This window comes from Aphelocoma coerulescens, unplaced genomic scaffold, assembly GCF_041296385.1.
Source record: "Aphelocoma coerulescens isolate FSJ_1873_10779 unplaced genomic scaffold, UR_Acoe_1.0 HiC_scaffold_97, whole genome shotgun sequence".
NCBI classification, from domain to species: Eukaryota; Metazoa; Chordata; class Aves; order Passeriformes; family Corvidae; genus Aphelocoma; species Aphelocoma coerulescens.
Window position 1 is genome coordinate 819,477 of NW_027184078.1, and position 19,547 is coordinate 839,023.

General features: G+C 64.2%; 3 protein-coding genes across 5 annotated transcripts; 1 reads left to right on the plus strand and 2 right to left on the minus strand.

The window, feature by feature from the left end:
- The first annotated feature begins 1,070 nt into the window (after positions 1-1,070).
- On the plus strand, positions 1,071-7,519 carry SLC27A5 (solute carrier family 27 member 5). Its single transcript, XM_069000350.1, has 10 exons — positions 1,071-1,633; positions 2,810-3,019; positions 3,463-3,621; positions 4,292-4,416; positions 4,508-4,702; positions 5,366-5,456; positions 5,632-5,830; positions 5,915-6,012; positions 6,444-6,574; positions 7,141-7,519. The coding sequence occupies exons 1-10, from the start codon at positions 1,138-1,140 to the stop codon at positions 7,315-7,317; spliced, it is 1,881 nt and encodes a 626-aa protein (XP_068856451.1). The 5' UTR covers positions 1,071-1,137; the 3' UTR covers positions 7,318-7,519.
- Positions 5,960-12,104, minus strand: LOC138102635 (THAP domain-containing protein 7-like). 3 transcript variants are annotated; one of them, XM_069000361.1, is made up of 6 exons: positions 12,056-12,104; positions 11,476-11,555; positions 10,430-10,585; positions 9,636-9,776; positions 8,296-8,881; positions 5,960-6,035 (listed from the first exon to the last, which is right to left on the minus strand). In XM_069000361.1, exons 2-5 carry the CDS (start codon positions 11,553-11,555, stop codon positions 8,335-8,337), a joined length of 924 nt encoding a protein of 307 aa, XP_068856462.1. In that variant the 5' UTR covers positions 12,056-12,104; the 3' UTR covers positions 5,960-6,035; positions 8,296-8,334. The 3 variants fall into 3 exon arrangements, with proteins under 3 accessions (XP_068856462.1, XP_068856461.1, XP_068856460.1); XM_069000360.1 differs by having other exon boundaries at positions 5,988-6,074; XM_069000359.1 differs by lacking the exon at positions 5,960-6,035 and having other exon boundaries at positions 8,270-8,881.
- Positions 12,105-12,848: 744 nt separating this feature from the next.
- Positions 12,849-16,579, minus strand: LOC138102653 (myosin heavy chain, embryonic smooth muscle isoform-like). The gene is made up of 7 exons (XM_069000373.1): positions 16,388-16,579; positions 15,887-15,975; positions 15,550-15,667; positions 15,105-15,301; positions 14,513-14,621; positions 13,656-13,828; positions 12,849-13,132 (listed from the first exon to the last, which is right to left on the minus strand). Exons 1-7 carry the CDS (start codon positions 16,577-16,579, stop codon positions 12,955-12,957), a joined length of 1,056 nt encoding a protein of 351 aa, XP_068856474.1. The 3' UTR covers positions 12,849-12,954.
- Between the last annotated feature and the right edge of the window lie 2,968 nt (positions 16,580-19,547).

The window sequence follows — 19,547 nt, forward strand, 5'->3', positions numbered from 1 at the left end:
GCGGGGACTTCCTGTGACCTCCGACAGATGACACCTCACTGGGGAGCTCGTGACATCCCCTCGCCGCGGTGGCACTTTTGACCTCGGTAACCCGCATGATCTCAGAATTGCGAAACGTCCTCGAGCAAAGGACGGTGCCCCGGCAACTGCGAAAAAAATCCTCGGGTTGGTTTGGCAGCAAACCGGAGGCGAAGGTGAGGCCGTGCCCAACCTGCTGTTTCTTGGAACGGGAAGATTAATGATCCAGTGCTTATGCCGAGGCTGGGCGTTCCGGCATTCAACTCAGCTTTTCTGTCGGCAGGGAGGGAAAAGTCCTGTTTGTGTGGCAGGGAAGGGGCAAAAGGTTCTGGTGTCAGGCTGGTCCCACTCGGAGAGGCGTGACGATTCTCCATGGAAACGGGAGAGGAAGGGTTGGAGTGGGGTTTCCACGTGGGAGAGCCAATAAAGTAAAAGGGGGGTGATTTCCTGGTTTTTATAAAGGAAGGAGAAATGCTAGGGATGTTCAGGGTCAGCTGGAGAAATTTGGGGTCAGCTGGGGAATTTGGACTCCAATGGAGACGTGAGGGGGGGGGCTCACCTGCCCCCCAGGTGTGCCTGGAGCTCCTCCTGGTGCTGACGGAGCTGGGGCTGCTCCCAGAGCCCCCAGTGCACAGCCCAGAGCTGAGGGGGGGGTGGGAGGAGGGAGAGAGGGCTAGAGGGGGATGGACAGGGGTTGTCTGGGTGTCAGTGGAAGGATGGGCACACAGCTATGTCCCACCTGGACACAGGGACACACAGACACAGACGCGGGGACACACAGACACACGGAGCCCAGTCTGTAGCTGGATGGCAACTGTCCAGTCCTGCTGAGCAGCCAGAAGGATACGAATGGCCAGGCTGGATGGCCGGACAGAGGGACAGCTGGGGTGGCAGGGGCCAGAGAGCCACCTGCAAGTCGGAGATGCTGGGTGCAGAGCCACGCCCCAGGGTTGGGAAGGGAAAAAGAAAAAAAAGAAGGAAGTAAACAAACCCCAAAGCAACCAAAGAGCAACGAACTCCGGACCCCGGCAACGCCGCAATCTCGGCACGGCCGGGGCAAAGGTTGGCCGGGCGGACCTTGGCCACCGGCACCGCGGGTGCCACCGGCGCCCCGTGGCCATGGCGGTGCTGGGGACCCTCGCGGCGGCCGTGGCCGGGCTCCTCCTGCTGCTGGTGCTGGTGCCGGCAGCCACAGCCCAGCTGGTGCCCTTCCTCTGGGACGACCTGGTGGCTTTCGGCACCATGGTGAGGTCAGCGCTGCGCTGCCACCGCCGCCTGTCCCGCCGTCCCGCCGTCACCCTGCTCGACGTGTTCCAGCTGCACGCCCGGCGCCGGCCCCGCCAGCCCCTGCTGCGCTTCCAGGATGAGATTTACACCTACGAGGACATGGACCGGCGCAGCAACCGCGCGGCTTGGGCTCTGTCCCGGCGCCTGGGGCTGCAGAGCGGCCGCACGGTCGCCGTGTTCCTGCCCAACGAGCCCACCTACCTGTGGACATGGCTGGCGCTGGCCAAGCTGGGCTGTCCCATGGCCTGTCTCAACTGCAACGTGCGGGGCCGGGCGCTGCGGCACGCGCTGGAGGCCGCCCAGGCCACCCTGGTCCTCGCCAGCCCTGGTGAGAGAGGGACAAGGGGGCTTTCGGGGGGCTTTGGGAACATGGCAGGGTTGTGGTCACCAAGGTCACTGTCGTCCTCAGCAGCCCCAGTGAGAGGGGACAAACGGAGCGTTCAGGGGGCTGGGGAAACCTGCCCTGGGCAGGGTGGTCAGGGAGCTGTGGGGACATGGGAGGTGCAAGCCACCGAGGCCACCCTTGTCCTTGCCAGCCCTGGTGACAGGGAATGGATGGGGTGGTTGGTCGGGGGGGCCGTGGGGACAGGGGTGTTTAGGGGGTGCAGCCACCAAGGCCACCACCATCCTTGCCAGTCCCGGTGAGTGCACCTGTGCTGGGGAGTTTGCACGCGTGTGTGTGTCTGTGTGCACATGGGTGTGCACGTGTCAGTCCCTGGGGGCACCCATGGGACTGGGGCTCCCTTAGGGGTGATCAGGGACCCCGTTTAGGATGACTGTGGGGGCCTGACTGGTTGGGACCCCTCTTTCAGGGTGCTCAGGGCACTCCTTGGGCAGTTTTGGGGGATCTGGGGGATCAGGGAAACCCTGTTTGGGGTGCTCAGAGTGCCTCTCAAGGTGTGTGGGGTGTCTGGGGGGATCACAGGACCCCCTTTTGGGGTGCTCAGTGTGATCTTCAAGGTGTGAGGGGTGTTTGGGCAATCAGGGTCCCCCATTTGGGGTCCTCAGGGTGCCCCTCGGGGAAGTTTGGGGTACCTGGGGGATCAGGGAGCCCTTTCAGGGTGCTTTGAGTGCCTACCTGGGATCTTGGGGCTCCTGCATGGAATAGGCTGGGTTCCTGGGATCCTGGATCTTTGGGGTGCCCACACGATCAAGGTTTGTATTTGGGATGTGTCTGGTGCCCGTTTGGGATGTCTGGGGTGCCCACCTGACCAGGTGCCTATTTGGGGTACCCTTGGGGTGTCCACCTGGGGCCCTTGGACCCCCTGTCCATGATTCCCAGAATGCCCACCCAACTGACGTCCCTATTTGGGATACACTGGGTGCCCATTCAGGATACCCGGGGTGCCCACCTGGGAGCCTCAGCCCACCCATCCATGACTCCGAGGGTGCCCACCTGACCAGGTGCCCATTTAGGGCTCCCTTAGGTGCCCCCCCAACCCTTTGTGTCCCCTCCAGACTCTCATCCCTGTGGGACCTTCCCCGTGTCCAACTGTCCCCGCAGAGCTCCGGGAGGCCGTGGAGGAGGTGCTGCCGGACCTGGAGCGTGACGGCGTCCGCGTGTTCTACCTGAGCTCAGCGTCACCCACGCCGGGGGTCGAGGCGCTGCTCCCCACCATCGAGGCGGCCCCCGACGAGCCCCTGCCCGCCCGGCACCGCGCCGGTGTCACCGCCAACTCCAAGGCCATGTACATCTACACCTCCGGCACCACCGGTGAGCTGGGGAATCTCCCAGGCTCTGCACTCTTGCGTGGGTGGGTGAGGATGGGCAGCTTGGAGGGGTCTTGGGGGGTCTTTCTCCAACCCTGACCATTGCGGGTCCACCTGGACCAGGTGTGTCCTGTGTCCATGGGAGGGTCACTCACCATGTGCCTGGATTTGTCCTCGTTGGGGTGGGGTGGGACCTCCCTCGTCAACCCTCAACCCAAACCAGACCCAACGACCATCATGGGTCCACCTGGGCCGGGTGTGTTCTGTGTCCATGGGAGGGTTGGGCATCACTCACTGGATGACAACCAGGACGAGGTTCCTCATGGCTCCTCCCAACAAGGGACAAAGATCCCCAACCACAGGGAATGGCTTTGCCCTCCCACTCTCCACCCCAGGACCCCCCCATTCCACTGAGCACCGTTTCCCACCCTCCGCTCTCCCCCTCAGGGCTGCCCAAGGCCGCGGTGATCACGGAGCTGAAGATGATGATGGTGGCCAACCTGGCCCGGATATGTGGCCTGCGGCCCGACGATGTCGTCTACACGACGCTGCCGCTCTACCACTCGGCTGGGCTGCTCGTCGGGGTTGGGGGGTGCCTCGAGGTCGGTACGTACCCCCCGCCCCACACGGACAGGGCGCAGGCAAGGGCCGGGAGGGATGGATGGGGGAGGGATGGAGGGATGGGATGGATGGATGGATGGATGGATGGATGGATGGATGGATGGACAGTTGTTCTTTGGAGGTGGACAAATGGATGGATGGATAATGGAGGGATGGACATACAGATAGATATATGGATGAAAGGATGGAGGGAGGGAGGGAGGGAGGGAGGGAGGGATGGATGGATGGATGGATGGATGGATGGATGGATGGATGGATGGATGGATGGATGGATGGATGGATGGAAAGCTGTTCTTTGGAGGTGGACAAATGGATGGATGGATGGATGATGGAGGGATGGACATACAGATAGATATATGGATGAAAGGATGGAGGGAGGGAGGGAGGGATGGATAGATGGATGGATGGAAGGACAGATGGGTGGAAGGACAGCTGTTTTACAGAGATGGAAGGATGGATGGATGGATGGATGGATGGATGGATGGATGGATGGATGGATGGATGGATGGATGGATGGATGGATGGATGGAAGGACAGCTGTTTTACAGAGATGGAAGGATGGAGGGATGGAGGGATGGATGGAGGGATGGATGGAGAGAGACAAGGGCAAAAGAGAAGAAGGGCAGGGTCACCGTCCCTGTGCCATGTCCCCCAGGAGCCACCTGCGTCCTGCGGGCCAAGTTCTCGGCCTCCCAGTTCTGGGCTGACTGCCGGCGCTACAACGTCTCCGTCATCCAGTACGTGGGCGAGCTCATGCGCTACCTGTGCAACACGCCCAAGGTGAGGCCCTGACTGCCCCAAAACCACCCCAGGGGGTCAGCAGTGCTCTGGTCACACCCTGAGGTGGCCCCTCTCATGTGTCACCCCTCAGCGTGACGATGACCGGGAGCACGGCGTGCGCATGGCTCTGGGCAACGGCATGAGGGCGGAGGTGTGGAAGGAGTTCCTGCAGCGCTTTGGGCCCGTGGCCGTCTGGGAGTTCTACGGGGCCACCGAGGGCAACGCCGGTTTCATCAACTACACTGGGAAGGTCGGGGCCGTGGGCAGGGCCAACATGTTCCTCAAGGTGAGAACGTGCTCCTCGGGGTGAGACACCAGGGATGATGCTGGTGACGAGGGGAGCAAACACCGAGTGCCTTCTGGGGCCCAACGCGGCACCTCAAGTTGGGTTTCAGCCAGGGAAAGGGGTCTTGGATGCACCTCTTGGTGGTGGAGCAAACCATGACATCCCCGAGGGAAGTCAACACCATCCATCAGATTGGGCTGACACAAAAGCAGAGTCCCCAGAACCCCCTTTTCACACCCAAAACGAGTCCACTCCACCTGGGTGGCCAGCATTGACTCAACAGTGTTAACTTGGAGCCTGGTTTTGGGGTGTCCATGGGGACTTGGACATCTCAGTCCCCACCCAGCTGTTAAGCAAAAGCTGCAAAAATCAGATATTTTGCCCCCTTTTTCCCCACCATGTTGTCCCACAGCTCCTGGATTTGGAAGATGTCACCATGAGTTCATTCACTGTTTGAATCGATCCGACTAAACCTTATTTAAATAGATTTAAATAAGATTTAATTTTAATGATTTCACCTAAAAGATTTAAAATTAAGGACAATTAAAAACAAATGGTTTTTAATCCCCACCCAGGTGTGTTCCCGTGGGTTGGAACAGACCCCAGCTGGCACTAGAAGTTCTCCTCCCTGTTTTTAATCCCGGGTTTCTCCCTCCCCTCCAGCTCTTCACTCCCTTCGAGCTGATCAGGTACAACGTGGAGGAGGACGAGCCCGTGCGCGATGAGCGAGGGCTCTGCATCCCCGTCAAAGCCGGTAAGGGATGAGCCTTGCCAGGGCCTTATCACGGGGGTAGACAGGGTTGAGATGCACCAAAACCACCTCTCAGTCCTGATCACCACCATCCTGGGGACTGGAAGCTACCAGAAACCCCTGGAAGAAGCCAAGGCAGGGGTTGAGCAGCCTCCAACCCTCCTGTGCCTCCCCGAAGGTGAGACGGGGCTGCTGGTGGTCAAAATCACCAAGAACACCCCGTTCCATGGCTATGCCGGCGACTCCCAGAAGACAGAGAAGAAGATCCTGAGGGACGTCTTGGCCAAAGGCGATGTCTTCTTCAACAGCGGCGACCTCCTCATGATGGACCACGAGAAGTTCATCTACTTCCAGGACCGTGTCGGGGATACTTTCCGGTAACTCTGACGCTCCTCTGTGTGTTTGAGTGGCTGGTGCCAGCCTGAATCCCCCCTCACAGCTCTGTCCCTTCTCCTCCCCAGTTGGAAAGGGGAGAACGTGGCCACAACAGAGGTGGAGGCCACGCTGGCCTTGGTGAGCTTCATCCAGGAGGTCAACGTCTACGGCGTGGCTGTGCCAGGTGAGTCCCACCAAAATAAAGACCTGGGGGTGTTTGAGGCAGGTGACGCGTCCCCAGGTGGTCTGAGCGGCCACCAGGAAGGTTAAAAAGGGACTTTTAACATCCAGAGTTGTTTTGAGTACAAAACATCCCCCACGACGGCCCAAGGATCCCCCAAAAAAGTTAAAACGTGACGTGGTTGCCCAAAGCAAGTGTCAGCTGCTGAGGTGGGTCCACGTGGCCACAAAGGAGGCAAAAATAGGAAGCATTCACCCAAAATGAGCACCCAGCATCATCCACCACCATCCCAGCAGCCTCTACAGTGCCAAAATTGGTAAAGACCCACCCAAAACCAGTTTGGCCACACAAGAGCCTCCCCAAGAGCCATGGGGGCCTCAAGAAGACTCCAAGGAGATATGGTTGCCCCAAGCGACCCCAGGCGATGTTTGCAGGGTGTGAGGGACGCTGTGGCATGGCCGCCGTGCGCCTCAAGGATGGGGCCACCTTCGATGGTGACAAACTCTACACCTTCACGCGGGACACGCTGCCCGCCTACGCTGCCCCCCAGTTCATCCGGATCCAGGTCAGTGGGACCCACCCACCCTGGGGGGCTCCAGGGGTCTTTGGGGTGCTGGGGTTGGCCCTTGGATGAGGGTGATCCAGCACGGTAGCGCCCAGTCACAGCAGGGTGAAATCATGGAATGGTTTGGGTTGGAGGGGGCCGTAGAGCTCACCCAGTTCCAATCACGGCATTGGTGTCCCCCCGGTTTCCCATGATGGCGCCGGTCACCCCGTGCCAGTAACGGCGCTGGGGCTCCCCTGGTGACAGTGGGGGGGAGTCACCCTGTTGTTGGTGGCACCATCCATCCATTCCTGGTGACGGTCACTCGCTATCAACACCGGGGTCACCGTGTGCCAATGATGGCATCATTCCACTCTCCCGATGACAGGGTCGAGGTCCCCCCTTTCCCATGACAGTGGTGGCCACCCTGTGCCAGCGGGGGCCACCCCATGCCAGACACCCACACATCCCCCAGTGCTGATGACACCACCTGCAATTCTGCCCTAGCAATGCCAAGGTCGCCACTTCCCACAATGGCACCTGGGCATGGCCTCGAGGTCCTCCAGTCCCAAAATCCCTGTCCCCAGGACGCTCTGGAAATCACAGGGACGTTCAAGCAGTGCAAGAGCAACCTGGTCAAGGAGGGCTTTGACCCCAGTGTCATCCGGGACCGACTGTTCTTCCGCGACAACGCCCAGAAATCCTACGTGCCGCTGACCCCCGACACCTTTGCCGCCATCCGGGACATGAAGCTCAGTCTTTAGCGGCTCTTCTGGGGGCTCCACAGTGGCCCTGGGGCGCTGACGGCCTCGGGGTGATTAGCAAAGGCTAATTTGGGGCTAATCAAGCACTTTGGGCTTCCTTCAGGGAGGTTTTAACCAGGTCGGAGCATGAGAGGAGGGCAATGGGTTGGTGTTATCCCGCCCCAGCGCCTCCATGCTGTGGAAATTAAACCCTTAATTCCCATTCTTTGGGTGCCAGGCCATTTTTTTGGGGATTGGACTCCCTCATTTTCCCTTCTGGAAGGGGCAGATGATGCCCCAAATCCCTGGTGTGGGGATAAAGATGTCTGTCCTTGTTTGATCTGGAGCCCCCACAACCTTGTCCTACTCCCGCCTTGAGCTCTGATCTGGAACAAATCCCATTTATTCCTCCCCAAACTGACCCAGGGAGTGGCTGGGATCCCCCACATGTCACACCCCCATGACAGCATCGGCTTCTCCTGCCCTTCCCAGCTCCCACCGGGGCTTCACCGACACCGACGGAGCCGATCTGTGCCGGATACGTGTCAGGGACACCGTCCCCGCTGCCCGCCCCACACATGAGCCACCCCCTCGATTTACAAAATCACTGAATGCTTTGGGTTGGAAGGACCTTAAAGCCCATCCAGTCCCACCCCCTGCCACCTTCCACTATTCCAGGCTGCTCCGAGCTCCATCCAGCCTGGCCTTGGACACTTCCAGGGATGGGGCAGCCACAGCTTCCCTGGGAATTCCATCCCAGCCCCTCACCAACCTCACAGGGAAGAATTTCTTCCCAATATCCCACCTAAATCTCCCCACTTCTAGGGTGACGGCAATTTTCCTTATCCTGTCCCTCCTTGTCTAAAGTCCAAGCATGACCTGGAATTCTATTCCAGCCCCTCACTGAAGAATTTCTCCCTAAAACTTCTAGAAATTCCACGAATTCCCACAGATTCCCACAAGTTCCACATAGAAAAGGCGAAATCTTTATTTACAAACCTTCCTGCCGTGGCCAAGCCTCGGAGAACCAGGAATTCCTCAGCGCCCTCCGTCTCCGAGCAGCTCCACCTCCACCGGCCCCGGGGGATCCTTGGGGCTCCGCCGCGGCTCCGGGACGCCCCTTCTCTCCCTCTGGAGCTCGGCCAGGCGCAGCCGGAGCCGCTGCTCCCGCCGTTTTCCCGCCTGCAGCTGCCGCTGGGCCTTGTCCAGGGCGTCGAGCGCGGCCTCGGCGCGGCGCTTCCAGAGCAGGGCGCTTCCCACCTGGTAGCTGTGCTCGCTCTGGATGTAGGATCCGGCGCGGGGCGGCAGCCGCAGCATGAACAGCGACGGGGACGGGGGTCCCGGGGGTCCCGCGGGGGCTGCGGGGGCCGGGGGGGCTCCCTCGGGCAGAGCCGGAGTGGTCGTGGCTTCCTCGTCGCCCGTGGCCACCAAAAGGGTCTCTGGGATGGCGCCCGAGGGGCCGGGAAGCGCCGGGACACCGCCGTGGTCACCGGCCGGGGGGGGGCCGGGGTCTTTGGTGTCCCGTGGGAAGCAGGAGACGTCGGAGGGGAACGGGGGGGCCGGCGGGGATGGGAGGGGGTCCCGTCTGTGGGGAGAGGAAAGAGGGGAGAGCTGTCATCCTGCAGTGCCCCTCAACATGCCCCCAGAGCATCAGAAGGCACCGGAGAGCCCCGAGGGGTGGGAGAGGCCAGGAGGGAATGGGGGGTCCTGGGGGTGGCAGATGTGGGGGGCAACAGGGAATCCAGAGGGGATGTGGGTGTCCCATAGTTGGGAGAGGTCGGGGGGAAATGGGGGGCCTGACAGGGATGGTGGGAGGCCACAGGGGGCAGGAGATGCTGGGGGGGAACAGGGAATCCAGAAGGGATGGGTGGGGGGGTTCCCACCTATTCCAAGAAAAAGCAGGGAAGCTCTCTTATCCTGCAGAGCCCCCCAAAGCCCCCACAGAGCAGCCAGAAGTGCAGGAAAGTCCCCAGGGTGGGAGAGGTCGGGGGGGAATTGCGTGTCCTGGGGAGTGGGAGAGGTTGGTAAGGAAAGGGGTCCAGCAGGGATGGGGGGGGGGGGGTCCCATCCACATGGAGAATAAATTGGGGAGCCCCATTACCCTGTGAGGCCCCCAAAAGCCCCCAGGACCACCCACCCAGAGGTCAAGGAGAGTCCTGGGGGTGGGAAAGGTCAGGGGACAATGGGGGGTCCGGTGGGGAACGGGGGGTCCCAGGGGTGGGAGAGGTCTGGGGGTCCCGCAGGGTCCAGCGGGCAAGAGGGGAGGGTTCTGCCTGTGCTGGGAATAAACCAGGGAGCCCCGTTCTCCCATGAACCCCCCAAAGCCCCCCAGGACTCACTTCCACTTCCGGGCGTTCCGGAGGGGCTTTGGGGGGTCGCTGTCGGCCAGGGGGGGCTTCGGCCTGGGGGTCCGGGGGGGCCGCGAGGGGCCCACGGCGAAGACGGTGGGAACAGCCCCTTCCTTGAGGCGGTGGTAGCCACTGGGGGGGAAAACGGGGTTCAGAGGGGACCCCAAAACCTGGGGGGGATCCCCAGGAGGTCCTTTAACTCAAGAGTCTTCAGGGTGAAGCCTCCCAATGTCCTGGGAGCCCCCCAAGCTCCAGGGAAGATCCCGGGGCACCTAAAAATCCCTGAGGGGATTCCTAAAATACCTGGGGGGGGTCCGTGGCCTGCAAGGGGAAATGGGGAGGGGGCTCTGGGGGGGTCTCTCAGGGTGCTCTGGCACTCCCAGGGCCCTGGGGTGTCCCCAACCCCTCACAAGGCATCTCTGGGGTCAGAAGAGGGTCCCTGGGGTGTTCCCAATACTTCCCAGGGGGGTCTTTGGGACACCCTGAAGTGTCCCCAGTTCCCTGGCATGTCCCTGACACATCACAGGGGGTCCCCTGGGGTGTCCCCAACTCCTTGCTGGGGGTCCCTGAGGTGTCCCCCTCCCTTGCTGGGAGTCCCTGGGTGGCCCCAAACACCTTGGGGCATGTCCTTGGGTGCCCCCAAACTCCAGGGAAGGTTCAAGGGTCTGGGGGGGGTGAGCCCCAAGACCCTTCACAGGAGAACCTCGGGGTGATCCATAGCCCCTGCAGCCTCACCCGGAGCCTGGATCTCACCTGGAGCCCCACCTGCAGCCCCCCGGCCTCACCTGTAGCCCACTACCTCGAAGCAGGAGCTCTCAAAGTGCTGGGAGCAGAAGTAGATGTATTTGGAGGTGGGGTCCCAGCGGCCCTCACCCGAGGGGTCCCGGCGCCGGCTGTTCTCCAGCCACTGCACCCGGCGGGGATCATCCTTCCGGGGCAGCCTGGGGGACACGGGGACATGGGAGGGACAGAGGGACACAGGGGGACAACAGGACACAGGAGTGGGAGGGGACATGAGGAGGAAGAGAGAGATATGGGGGGAAGTGGGACGTGGGGCACACAGGTCGTGAGGGGACACGAGAGGATGGGGACATGGGGGGACACAGGTCATACAGAGGGGACACGGGGGACACCCAGGTCACAGGGGAGGATGTGGGTTATGGGAGGGACAAGGGGTATGGAGGGACAGTGGGGGGGACAGAGGTCACAGGGGGTCATGGCAGGCATGGGGGGACGCAGGGAAGACACAGGATGGGGGGACACAGGTCACACAGGTCACACAAGTGACACAGGTGAGCTGCGAGGCTGCAGTTTCCCCCCGCACACCCGAGCCCATTTCTGCAGAGCTGAATGACACCTTCCTCCCCCCACGCACCTGGAAATGGAACGGTCCAGGCAGGTCCTGTTAAAGGGCACAGGGCTGAGCCATCCCACAAATGGGGGAGGGGGGGGGGGAACAGACACACCTGGGACAGCCCATTGCTAAGGGAGGGGGACACGCCTGGGACAGCCCGTTCTAAGGCGGGGGTGACAGCTGGGACAGCCCATTGCTAAAAAACGGGGGGAGAGCGGGAACTCACACACCTGGGAGAGCCCATTGTTGAAGGGGGAACACACACCTGGAACAGTCCATTGCTAAGGGGGGACGCACACCTGTGACAGCTGGGACAGCCCATTGCTCGGGGGGGGGGACGCGCACCCCTGTGACAGCCCATTGCTAACGGGGGGTGACAGCTGGGACAGCCCATTGCTAAGCGGGGGGTGACAGCGGGGACAGCCCATTGCTCGGGGGGGTGGTGTCCCTGCCCCGGGGGTCTCCGGGGGCACCCACCGGTGGAAGGAGATGCCTCGGCCGCGGGTGTCGCGGGTGTCCCGGGTGCAGCAGCCGGCGGCGGAGCAGTGACGGGGCATCTGGGGGAAGGGAGGGTGTCACAGGGCCGAGACGCCCCCTCCCCAAAATTCCACGCTTCCTCCGCGCCACCCAACCAGCCCAGACGCCCTGCTAACCCCCGTGGCTTCAGCCCCAAAATCCGCCCGGAGCCGGACCCCCGCTCCCCATGGCCGGAGCCCCTCCCTTGGTCGGATCTCACTCGCCGTGCCCCCCCCCGCCTTCTCCGAGGCCGGACCCCCCTCCAACGGCCGGACCCCTCCCCACCACGGCCGGACCCCTCCCCGCCGTGTCGTCGTCCCCCTCCCACGGGGGGACGCCATCCCCGTGAGTGTCCCCCCATTTCCCCCCACCCGGGGCCTGTCTCCCCTCTCCCCCACCACCGCCCCTCCCGGGACCTGACATCTCCCCCCAGTGGTCGGAATCCCCTCCTCGTGTTCTCTCCCCATCCCAGGCCGCCGCTTTTCGCACCTTTTCCCCATTTTTCCCCCTTTTCCCCCCCCCCGCCCCGTTCCGGCCCCACCTCGTCGCTCCCATCCCGCCGCCGCCGCGGCCTCCCCTGAACTCTCGCGAGACTCTGCAACTCCGCGAGAACAACCCCCACACGCCCACCCCACACCCGCCCGCCCCGCCCCTTCTCCCCATTGGCTGACACTCCGATGTGGGCGGGGAGCCACGCCCCTGAGCCGCGCCTCATTTGCATCCCGCGCTGCTATTGGCCGGCGGAGTCGCGCCCTCACCTCATTAACCATTCAAGCCCCGCCCCTCACCGCGGGCGTTCCGCGGCCCCTCCCCACAGCCTTTGGGGCTTTTGGGCGCTTTTGGGCGCTTTTGGGAGCTTTTAGGGGTTTTCGCCGCCCCCAGTTGAGGTAAAAAGGGTTTTTCCCCCCCGCCGGCCAGACTGTGGGGGGTTTGGAGGGATTGTGAGGGTTTATTAGGGGGTCTCAACCCCCCCAATCGGGGTAAAGAGGGTTTTGGGATCCCCCCCCAGCGGGTTTTGGGGGGCCTCGGGGGGTTTTGAGGGGTTTCAGCACCCCCTAATTGGTGTAAAGATGGTTTTGAGCCCCCCCCGACAGCTCCTGGGGGATTTGAGGGCTTTCAAGCTCCCCCCCAACCTGTGACTCCAGAATATTTTCAAGCAGCCCCAAACTGTGGCACGGGAAGGGGGGATCCCCTAAAAGGGGCTTGGGGAGGTTTTCAACCTCCCCTCCCCAAACTGTGTTTTGGGGCGTGGTTCGATCCCGGCCCAGATGGGCTTGGGGGGTTTTGAGACCCCCCATAGTCCTCCAGGGCCACTCAAGAGCGAGACCCTCTCGAAGGCACTTTAATGAGTTGGGGACCCTCCCCCCAACAAAAAACAGCCCCTCCAAAAACCCCCCACGAGAGGGGGGGCCCTGGGCGGGCTTTGGGGTCCCAGGGGATTCAAGGGGTTCCCCCAGTGCTGGGGGCTGGGCCGAGCCCCCCCCAGGCGCCGGGGGCAGGTTCGAGGGGGGTGGCAGGGGGCGTCCCGCTGTCCTCGCTGTCCCCACTGTCCTCGGAGTCGTCGTCCCCATCCCGCAGCATCCGCCGGACCGTGCGGGACAGGTTCATGGGGTCACACCTGGGGGGCACCGAGGGGTGGTGAGACCCCCAGACACCCCCAACATCCCATAAATCCCACAGAGCCCCCAATATCCCATAAACCCCACAGAGACCCGCAACACCCCATAAACTCCATGGAGCCCTCCTGGGGACCCCCAATATCCCAGACAGCCCTCATGGAGCCCCCCATTCCATAAACCCCATAGAGCCCTCCTGGGGACCCCCAGGATCCCAGAACCCCCATAGAGTCCTCCCCCATCCCGTAACCCCACAGAGAGCTCCTATAGAGATTCCCAATCCCATAACCTCCCCGGAGACCCCCAACATCCCATAAACCCATAGAGCTCCCCTGGGGACCCCCAGCATCCCAGAACCTTCATGGAACTCCCCAATATCCCACAAACCCCGTAGAGCCCCCATAGAACCCCGTAATATCCCATTAACCCCATAGAACCCCTAGAGAGGACCCCACCCCATAACAAGCCCATGGGGTCTATAGGGGCCCATGGGGTCTATAGGGGCCCATAGGGGACTGTCCCCACCTGAGGCGTGCCCTGAGCACGGCCACGTGTCGGGCGGTGGCCGCGGTCCCGTCCCCGACGTCCTCGAGCTCCCGGCGCAGGTGGTGGCCCTGGGCCAGTGCTTGGGCCGTCCCCGCGGCCACCGCGGCCACCTGGTCAGCCAGGAGCCGGCCTGCGGCCTCGCTGGCACGGGCCTGAAGGGGACAGAGGGACACTGGGGACACTGGGGACACTGGGGACAGGGGGATATGGGACATGGGGCCCAGGTGACACAGGGACGTGGTGCCATTGGGTGTTGGGACGTGGGGGCACAGGGAGGCTGCAGGGTGACAGCGTGACGGGGTGACAGGAGGTGACATGAGATAATGGGGGTGACAGGTGACAGAGGGGGACAGAGGGGGACAGAGGGGGACAGGAGCTGACAGGGTGACAGAGAGTGACATGAAGTAACGGGGGTGACAAGTGACAGAGGATGCCAGGAGGGGGCAGAGGTTGACAGTAGGTGACAGCAGGTGACGTGGGCTGCTGACAGGGGCTGACAGGAGGTGACAGGAGGTGACAGAGGGTGACAGGTGATGACAGGTGATGACAGGAGGTGACAGGAGGTGACAGGAGGTGACAGAGGGTGACAGGTGATGACAGGTGATGACAGGAGGTGACAGGAGGTGACAGGAGGTGACAGAGGGTGACAGGTGATGACAGGAGGTGACAGGAGGTGACAGAGGGTGACAGGCGATAATGTGTGGTGACGTAAGGTGACACATGGTGACACAAGGTGACAGGGAGAGACAGGCGGTGACAGGAGGTGACAGTGGGTGACAGAAGGGGACGCATGGTGGCAGCAGGTGACAACGGGTGACAGTGGGTGCTGTCCCCACCTGCAGCCGGTAGCGCTCCCCCAGCAGCCGCTGCTCCTCCGCCTCGGCCACCAACACCCGCAGGCGCCGGCTGGTGACACGCGCGGCCCGGGACAGGGCCACCCGCGCCCTGCAACCAGGGGACACCTGTGTCACCCATGGAGTGACCCATGGAGTGACCCACAGAGGGACCCACAGAGGGACCCTCGGCCACCCAGGACAGGGTCACCTGCGCCTTGTCACCAGGGGACACCCATGTCACCCCATGTCACTCACAGAGTGACCCATGGCCAGTGACACATGTGGGACAGGGCTGTCCTGGGCTATCTGGGGACCACCCCGGGACCACCCAAGACCACCCTTGGGTCACCCTGAATCAACCTGGACCACCCAAGGTCACCTGAACCACGACGGAAAATCACCTTGGACCATCTGGGGACCACCTTGGACTCCCCTGAGCCACCCTGGGCCACCTTGGTGCCACCCAAGATCCCCCTGGACCACCCTGGGTCACCCCAGGACTCTCTGGGACCACCCTGGATCACGCTGGGACCATCTGGGGACCACCTTGGGGCCCTCCGGGTGCCCCCCCGTGCCCCCCGTGCCCGCTGACCCCGCTTCGCGCTGCAGCAGCTCCTGCAGGTGGGCGCAGCGGGCGCGCAGGGCGGGCTCGGGGGGCGCGGGGGGGTCCCGGGGGTGCTGCAGCCGCTCCCGCAGCAGCCGCTGCTCCTGTGCCAGCCGGGCCCACGCCCCCTGCGCCTCCCGTGCCCGCGTTCCCGCGGCCACCAGCGCCCGCCGCAGCTCCTCCACCTGCGGGAAAGGGGGGTCAGAGCCCGAACCTGTCCCCATGGCACCCACATGGTCCCTATGGACCCAAAGGTGCACCCATGGCACCCTCACCTGCCCACCTCCCCCCGCAGGTGCCGCCCTGCCCCCACAGGTGCCTGCTTGTCACCACCCCCCAGACACTCCATGGGCACCTCCCGTCACCCACCCGCCCCCCCGCCGCTGCTCCCCGTGCCCCCCCATGTCCCTGTAGGTGTCCCCCGTGTCCCCACCTGGCCCAGCCGCTGGTTCAGGTGCTCCCGCAGGCCCCGGTTGTGCTCCCGCAGCTCCTCCAGCGCCGCCTGCAGCCCCCCGGGGTCCCCAGCATGGGGGCTGTAGGGGACATGGGGGCTATAGGGGACACGTGGGGACAGTAGGGACATATAGGGACTATAGAGGACACATCCATAGGGGACTTATAGGGGCCGCAGGGACATATAGGGGCTATAGGGGAGAGATGGGGGCTACAGGGACACATGGGAGTTACAGGGGCTATAGGGAACATCTCCCCCCCCATAGGGGACACACTGGGGGGAGACGTGGCCAGGGAGGGGGCGCGGCCATGCTCACCTGGGGCGGGGGGCGTGGCCCACCTTTGCAGCCACGTGGTCGCGCTCCTGCTCCGCCCGGCGCCGGGAATGCTGCGCCGCCCGCACCGCCTGTGGGCAGGGCCAGCATGGACACACCCCCCGAGCCACGCCCACTGCCCTAGCCCCGCCCACCAACATAGCCACGCCCATAGGCTGCTTTAAACCATCCCATAATTCCTTAGCCCCACCCACAGCTGCAATAGCCCCACCCCATTGGCCCCTAGCCCCACTCCATTGGCCCCTAGCCCCACCCCCAGCTGCAATAGCCCCACCCCCTTGGTTCTTAGCCCCACACCCAGCTGCAATAGCCCCACCCCCTCGGTTCTTAGCCCCACCCCCAGCTGCAATAGCCCCACCCCATTGGCCCCTACCCCCACACCCACCTGCAATAGCCCCACCCCCTCGGTTCTTAGCCCCACCCCCAGCTGCAATAGCCCCACCCATTGTACTCAGCTCCGCCCCCCGTCTTAGCCCCGCCCACCTGCCGCAGCTGCTCCAGCTCCACCCCTCGGGCCAGGCACCGAGACTCCGCCTCCTGTGCCCGGAGCTCCGCCCCCGCCTTGGCAGCACGAGCGGCCTCCAGCTCCGCCCACAGCAGCTGCCCCGCCTCCTGCAGAGGGGAGGGCTCTGGGACAGGCCACGCCCACACGCGTGGCCCCGCCCACTGCTCCATCACTCATTCGCAGCCACACAACCCTCAGACCACGCCCCCTTTAGCCCCATCATGGCCACACCCACACCCTGACTCCGCCCATGATGGGGCTCCACCCCCTCAGGCCCCTCCCCACCACAGCCCCACCCACCCTCCAGAAAGCTCTGCCTGTTCTCATAAGCCCCACCTCCTTCACAGACCACACCCCTGACCACACCCTCTTTGCCCCACCTCAGCCACACCCCCTGCCAGAGGCTCCTCCCCTCCCAGGCCACACCCCTGACCATGCCCCACCCACTCTTTTAAGCCCCGCCTCCCCCACAGGCCACGCCCTCTCTAACCCCACCCCTGCCCGAGGCTCCGCCCCCTCTGACCCCCGGCCCCGCCCACCTGCTGCAGGCGCAGGCGCTCATTGGCCCTGTCCAGTGCCCGGCAGGCTCCGCCCACCCGTGCCTGGGCTCCGCCCACCGCGATCTCCAACGCCCTCAGGGCCCCGCCCTCCATCAGGCTCCGCCCACGTTCTGCCGCCAGGCTCCGCCCCAGTGCCGCCACCTGGTTGGGCAGGGGGTGATTGACAGCCTCAGACCACGCCTCTGGGTGGAAGGCCCCGCCCCCAGATGATGGACAGCTCCAAGATCTGCCCCCAGAGTTACAGATGGCCCCGTGCCCCGCCCACCTGGGTGATTGACAGTCATGTGCCCCACCCCTCTCCTCAGCAAGAGGCGGGGCCATTCTGTGACTGACAGATGCTGGCCCCGCCCCTCCCTGCAAGCCCCGCCCACCTGGCTGCTGAGGTCCCGCAGCTCCTCCTCCAGCTCCCGGCGGTGCTGGGCCTGCGGGGGGGAGGGGGGGGCAAATTTTGGGGGGACCCAAAATCCAGGGGGTCGCAGGGGACCGGAGGAGTCCTAAAGTCGGAGGGGTCCCAGGTGCTGGGGGTGCCAGGGGTCCGAGGGACTCCCAAAGTCTGGGGTGTCCCAAGAGTTCAAGGTTCCCAGGAATCCGAGGGGTCCCAGGTGCCCAGGGGTTCCCAGATGTCCGGGGTTTCCTGGGGGTCCAGAGAATCCCAGGGGTCTGAGGGATCCTACGTGTCCAGGGGCTCCCAGGAATCCGAGGGGTCCCAGGTGCCCAGGGGGTCCCAGATGTCCGGGGTTTCCTGGGACTCCAGAGAATCCCAGGGGTCTGAGGGACCCTACGTGTCCAGGGACTCCCAGGAATTCTGGGACTCCCAGGTGTCCGGAGGGTCCCAAATACCCAGGGAGTCCCAAAGTTTGGGGGGGGGGGGGCAGATGTCTGGGGGGTCCCAGGTGTTTGAGGGGTCTCAGGGTCCCAGAGTCCAGGAGGGTCTCAGGTCCTTGGGGGGGTCCCAGGTGTTGGGGGTCCCGGGAGTCTGGGGGGGTCCCAAAGTCTGGGGGATCCCCAGAGTTCGAGGGGCCCAGGGGTCCAGGAGGTTCCCAGGAATCCCGGGGGTCCTGTATGTTTGGGGGGATCCCAAAGTCCGGGGGAGGATGAGGTGCTTGGGGGGCCCCAGGGGTCTGGAGAGTCCCAGATGTTTGGGGGTCTCAGGAGTCCGGAGGGACCCAGATTTCCAGGGGGTCCCAGGAATCCGGGGACGTCCTCAGAGCGCTTGGGGGGAATGAACATTCACAGGGGGAGCAGTTTGGGGGTTCGGGGGGAGCGGGGGCGGGATGGGGGGGATGTGTCCGTTCCCACGGGGGGGGAGGGGCGCCAAGGGCTCGCGGCCGCTGTGTCCCTGTCCCCGCCCCATGTCCCAATTCCAGGCCGGGGGCTGGCGGGGGGCCAGGGGGGCCGTGGATGGGGCGCCGGGGCTCCCCAGCCAACGGCGGGGCCGGGAGCCCACAAACGCCTGGACCCCTCCACTCCTCCACCCCCTGGGACCCTCCCAGTCGGGGTCGAGGCTTCCCCGGGTGCCTGGGGGTCCCCACCATCACCCGAGCTCCCCCACCCCATCCCTGCGTCCTCCCCACTGCATCACCTGCGTGCCCTCCACTCCATCCCGGTGTCTCCCGCCCTCACCTGGGGGTCCCCCCACTCACCTGGGGGTCCCCCACTCACCTGTGCCAGCCGGGGTCCGCCGCGTCGTCCCCTGTCCCCCGTGTCCATCATGGCACAAACCGGGGGGGCTCTGGAGCAACAGAGACCTTGGAGAGACCCTACAATAACCCCCTCCCCCCCAAAACCGCATCAGCCCCACGCTGGGACCCCCCCCCCCCCACACACAGCTCCGGGTGGGCTCGGGTCGCTTTGTTGTGGGGGGAAGGTCGGGGGTGCCCGGACTCCGGGGTCCCCTGCCCACCCTGGGAAGGGGGGTTGGGTCCCCTGACCACCCTGAGGTGGGGGGGGTCCCCTGCCCACCCCGGTTGGTTCCGGACCCTGCGTCCCTCACCTGTCGCCGCCGAGCCCGTGGGACGCGGGGCCGGGGCGCTCCCGGTGCCACCCCCGCCGCGGGCACGGGAGGACCCGCGTGTGGCACCGCGTCCCTCCCCCGGGCTGGACCCGCGGGGAGGGGACAGAGCCCGCCCACCCCCCGGGCCCGATGTCCGGGCGGGCCCGTTCGGCTCCATCGGCTCCAAGAGCCGGTGTCACCCCCGCCCTCGCCCGGGGGGACACAGGTTTCGGGGCACCGCCCCAGGGCACCCGGAATTCGGGTGTCACCGCTGTCCTCGCCCAGGGGACGCAGGTTTCCCAGGGCATCCCGGAATTTCGGTGTCATCTCTGCCGGGGACGTGTCCCAGGGCACAGCGGTATTTGGGTGTCACTCTCACCCTTACTCAGGGGACAGGAGTCCCGGGGCACAGCAGAATTCAGGTGTTACTCTCACCAAGGGGACACAGGTGTCCCAGGGCACCCGAATTTGGGTGCCTCATCCAGCAAACAGGTGTCCCAGGGCACAGCGAAATTAGGGTGTCACTCCTGCCCCAGGAGACACAGTGTCCTGGGACACCCTGGAATTCCAGTGTCACCCTTGCCC